Below are 5453 nucleotides of genomic sequence, written 5' to 3' on the forward strand. Positions count from 1 at the left end.
GGGTGCAGAACCTATTGGATAGGAAAGGGAAAGAAAATCAGGCTTTCTATGTTATTTCTGTATCGGGTTTTGGTATTATAGAGGAGTAAAGAAGTTTTTGTGTGGTGGTTTTTCATTGATCAGTCACTCCTAGCTAATGTAATTATCCTCATCAATAGGAGGCTGCAGAGAGAATCATTATGTGGGTGACATTGATAAATGATCGCCCAGGAACGGCCCTCTCGCCGGCAACCCCCACATCTGACCCTCCCACACACACAATGTAGTCATAGAAACACCTAGGGAGCCTCCAGCGCTGCGCGAAGGGGCAAGGGAGGGAAGAAAAAGCCTCGGGGCGGCCGAGGTGGGGGTGGGGGCGACTGGGGGCGGCCAGTCCCAGATCCAAACCGGTTCCAACGACAAAAAAACAGCCAGGGGCGGGGGAGAGGGGAGGGCATTGGGGGCGGGAGAGTCCCCCTTCCCAGCAGCACACCCTCCCACAGTTGCTCACAACAAAGTGAAAATCCGCCCTCCAGACGGACCCATTCCTCCACACCTTTTCCCACGTGCGACTTCACTACCAACATCATCTGATGTTTGCCGAGACACACATCCAAATAGGTTTCTCCAAAGGAGTTAAATCATTACGCTACGAAACCTGTAGGCATCTCATTCTCACGCGGGCTCCCCCGTTCAAAAACCCCCAAACCAATAACAAACCAAACCCGTCTGAACAAAGGCTGCAGCTGGGTGACCCCCTCCCTTCACACCCCCTCCCCCAGTTATTTCCTGGGCGACCCCTTCCTTTCTCTACATCTCCTAATTCGAGGCCTCTGATTATGAGATAATGGATTTTGCGATTGTTGCTGTCAGGGGAAAAAAAAAATCCCCACCGAACCCCATGTTTTCATCTTTTGACTGTTTTATTTAAGCCAATGGGAAAGTATTGAGAGCAGTAATTGATTCATAATGATCTATAAATCGATGTCGGAAAGCAGGGGTGGGGGTGGGAGTGGAGGTGTATGAAGAGTAAGGGGGGGGTGATGCTGTTTATTTATTTTATTTCTAAAGCTTCAACTAAAGTAGCTTTGACACTGTCGGGGCTGGAGGGGAGGAGCTGTTGGGCTCCGCTGGATCATCCATCATCGCTGTCACCCAGAGTCTGCCCCGAGGAGCCGTAGACGCAATCTCCCTTCTGTCTCTACACCGAAACTATTAATATTAAAACCTCCCTTCAAACACTGCCCCGACGGTCTCCATTCTCATCACAGCCTGACCGGCCTCCCCCATCAGACCTGCGCTTTCCCCCTCCCTGCGCCCCGCACTCCGGGCCCACAGCGGGAGCCCGACGCCTGCGCGCGGCGCCGAGAGGCTCGCTGAGACTGCGAGGTGCGCCCCTCGAGCACCCCGGCCAATGGGAAGCCCGTAGGTCCACCTCGGACCAGGCGGAGGGAAGGCCAGGTGAGGGCGGGGGCGGCCGACACGGAAGGGGAGCCCCGCACACGCCCCTGCCCGGCCTCCTCCCGGGCTCGCACGCACGTTTCCAGGAACCCTGCGCCTGGGCTGGCGGCGGTGGTGGCTGCGAAGCGACCCCCACCCCGGGCACATCCCGACACCGGCCCTTCTGACACAGTGGCAACTTGCAGCAGAGGTCCAGGCTCCTTATCAAATTGCTGGCCTGCAAGACTAATGGGGAACTTGTGGGGATCCCAGTCCAGTCCCTTTGAAGGAAGCTCCCTCCTCTGACAGCTGTTAGAGATATTAACCACATTTCCCTTCCCAAACCTGCTCCGGGTTAACCGGCCGTGGAGGCGGGAGGGGGTGAGGAGGCCGGGAGGATCCTGGGCTGGTCTAACGCGGGTGGGCTGCGGAGAGTGGGGGGCTCGGACCTGGGAAGTGCTGACCTGGGCGGTGGGAGGGAGATGGGGTGGATGGGAGACACAGACTTTCCTGGTCTTTTCTTTTTTCCGATTAAATGTGGCTTCTTGCTCAATTCCCAACCCTTAACAGATGGCGACTGCATTCTCTCAGAATTTCTTAAAGAAAGGGAAACCTTTGGAATTTATTTCTGCTTTTGCTTTTCCATATAAATAAAAAGTGTTTTTATGTTACTCTTGTTTTGGAGAACATAAGCAATTTTATTCAGACTACAGTATTTCCTTTAACACTATATGGTTGTCAAAACACCATTCCCAGTTTCTTTGCTTTTGACAGCTGAGTCTTTCTTAAATATACCCAAATCGGAACTCTTTATACTAAATAGTAAACCCGAGATAGGAGCAAATGCCTTCTGAGGTGGTTTAAAAAAAGCATTATAAAAATTGGACAACTCTACTACCTCTTGGTCTTAGCATATGGGGGGGGGCAAGAAAATGCAAACAAATATTATGATTATTATTCATCCCCAACTATTTAAGTAGGTTAAGGTTAACATGAAAGGATGCAGGTTTGTTGACACTAAGCCTGAGACGGTTTTATTCATTAAAACCAAGTGTACAGAGCTCTGGGATCAAAACTTTGATGAAAAAGCTGAATAATTTTATTAAGCACTTACTAAATATGAGCCAATTACCAAGTAAACTCCTCAGTGCGCAAATCACTGAGGGGTAAGGAAAAAAAACTTTTCCTACATTTCTGCGCCCCCCCCCCCAATCGGGATGTAATTTGTAAATGGAGAACTTCACCTAAAAGCATTTGAAGCAAAAATACACATGTATTTGAAATTTGCAAAAACTCCCATGTGTACCAGGATAACAAAAATGAGACGCTCTTTTCCAAGTAGCATAGAATTTCCCCGTTAACCATGTCAGAAGTGTTACTTCTATGTTGAAATGGCAGCCTATCAATTAAGCTGATACATGTGTTTATAAAAATTCTCCCTAGCTAAAAATACTACTAAACAATAGAAGTTGATTTCCTTGTTTCTTTGTGTACAACTTCCATGGATGTGTTCTGCAGTGGGAAAATGGAAGAACTCCAAGTGAGATGCAAACTTGGATTTCGGAGCTGTGAACTATTGCCCTATCCAGCAGACCTCACAGAACTAGTTTTATGATACAATCCCTCCCACACATGGGATTAAAAATTTAGGTGTGAATAAAATTCCAGGATGGTATATTTAATTTAAAAATGGAGGGGGCATGCAAATACCTCTTTTTTTTCCCCCACTTTGTACACTTTACCAGGAATTGTTTGTGCAGTACCAGCAAGCCAATAACACAGATTTCTAGGAATGTTGCGTGCAACTTGGAAAATGGCATCATATTGCCTGTTTTGTTGTTGTTTTAGAAAAGAAATTTGTTTAGTCATCCACTCATCACACTAGCGTGCCTGCACAGGGAGGTGTCTGAAATAAAAAGACATCATAATATAATTTATATTAAATATTAATGATTAAGTAATCTTTTCAACTCAGGATTTCAAACTCCATAGAAGTTGTTTACTCATCTATGAACATCTATATGTAAATTTTAATTTACATATTCAGCAGTATTTTAGTAAGTAAGACAGAGAAAAAACACAGGCAGATGAATTATCTTTGAGCACAGACGTTAGTTATTTCTTATGATGTAAAATTAACCCTGAAAAAGCCCTTTATTCTGGCAGAGGATGAACATGAAAAGCTTTATCTGAAAGTTTTGTTTTTTTTTTTTTAACATCATGCGTCTAGAAGGGAGGTTAGCCATCATGAAGGTAATCTTTCAACCTGGCTCATAACACACACAGACAATTTCATACCTTTAGAAGTATTCTGCTGGTAGAATTTATAGGCCAAATACACACTAACTGCTACAGACGGTTACCTTAAAAATTGTTGGTTAGGTTTCAGATACAATCAACTTCTGGGGGCAAAACCATCACCTACTTTGAACCCCACATCGAGCAGGTGATGTGCAACCTTCCTTAAAGCTATTAAAAACACAAAAGCCTAACAAAAAATCAAAAATGAAATATTTATTACCGCATTTTGTGACTTAACACCTTTCTTTTTTTTAACATAACGTCACAGTCCTCATACAAGTATTTTAATGTAAATTTGACAAAGCTTAAAGGTAACAGCATTTTCTTCTAATGAGGAACACGTGCTGAGAAAAGAATTCATGGACATACAATACCAATTCCACAGCAGATCTGATACTAGCAAAAACATTCTTTTTTTTTTCAATTGAGGTAAACACATAGAATATCTAACATGAAACAATTAATAGACCGAACTCTGTACGAAGTTTGTTACAGTATTCTCTTGCTCCTTTTTATCCCCCAAGCTTTGAGTTTCTGATGAAGTCCTAGTGGTGGTGCCATGACCATTAATAACTTTCTTGTGTTGAGGAAAAGCTGCCCAACGTGAGATTGTTTTGTCCACAGCCAAGGCTCAGAACTCCTGAAGAAGTTCCCGCTCAGTCTTCAAATCTTCATTGGCAAGCTCTTTGCAGAAGAGTCCCCCCAAAAAAGAAGAGTTGGCTTATGAAGCACAAACTATAAAGATCTGTTGGAAACTAAAGGACACGTTTATGGAGGAACAAAGGCCGGGCATGAAAACACATTCTTGAAGCTGGAGTCCAAGGGATGAGGTTCAGCCAGACGTTCACCATGGTCTCCAGCGTGGTTCTCTTCTCATTGGCCCAACAGGTTTAAAATATACCACAGTCTCTCCTGGATAGTGAATTCACCGATGAACCAAAACAGTCATTCTTTTGGGAACAACACACATAGTGTGGAAAACAAGGATATATTTCTTTTTTCTCTTCTAAAACTATTTGAGGCAACATAACGGAGTGATCAACAGAAATGTACAAGTTTAACTTAGTTCCTATGTTTATACTACAGTAGTTATAACTCTCGGAGTCTTTTTCCAGAGGATCTTGACATGGACAGAATTGTCTGTGAGCCCATGATTTCACATTTGTGTTCTTATCTCCTTGGTCCTCTGTTGCTTGATGAAAAATGACAAAAGTAAAAAATAATCACAGCTGTCTGGAATTTCATAGTAAGTGTTAACATCTGGTCAAAGTTCAGCATGTCTTAAAATAGTTTTTGCGTGTGTTTCCTTTTCCCTCGAGTTCCCTTATACTATTGGGCATGAATGTCCATAACCTGTCCGCCAACATTGGGATCTACAGAATTTAACATTGTGGGACTCTGTGCTGACATTGTCATTCCAGGGTGGGTAGGGGGTCCTCCGTGCATCATCATGGCTGGGTGGTGGGGGTGGCTTGGCAAATATGAATGCATTGGGGGTCCATGTCTTAATTGAGTAGGGTGTGGGGTCATCTGGGGAGGAGTGTAACTTGGCTGTGCCATACTCATTCCCATAGGACCACCCTGAGAAACGTAGTCCCCTGGCATGCTCTGCAAACCTGAAAAGAGAGAGGGAGAAGGAAAGCAGGTCAGATTCCTAAACATTTTTATACTTTACCCATCAAAGATGAAAAGAAAAAAAAACAGACACTGCAAATCTTATATCTAAATTTAGC

General features: G+C 44.3%; 1 protein-coding gene across 6 annotated transcripts in view; it reads right to left on the reverse strand.

The window, feature by feature from the left end:
* Nucleotides 1–3620: 3620 nt before the first annotated feature.
* Nucleotides 3621–5453, reverse strand: part of MEIS2 (Meis homeobox 2) — a 204307-nt gene continuing 202474 nt past the window's right edge. For 4 of the 6 annotated variants that reach the window (XM_029951024.1, XM_029951023.1, XM_029951022.1 and 1 more), the window contains one exon: nt 3621–5336. In XM_029951024.1, coding sequence (XP_029806884.1) covers nt 5050–5336 — 287 coding nt within the window. In that variant the 3' untranslated portion in view covers nt 3621–5049. The remainder of the gene's footprint in view (nt 5337–5453) is intronic. The other 2 variants (XM_029951026.1, XM_029951025.1) reach the window with 1 other exon arrangement.

The sequence above is a fragment of the Suricata suricatta genome, chromosome 9, assembly GCF_006229205.1.
Source record: "Suricata suricatta isolate VVHF042 chromosome 9, meerkat_22Aug2017_6uvM2_HiC, whole genome shotgun sequence".
Taxonomy (NCBI): Eukaryota; Metazoa; Chordata; class Mammalia; order Carnivora; family Herpestidae; genus Suricata; species Suricata suricatta.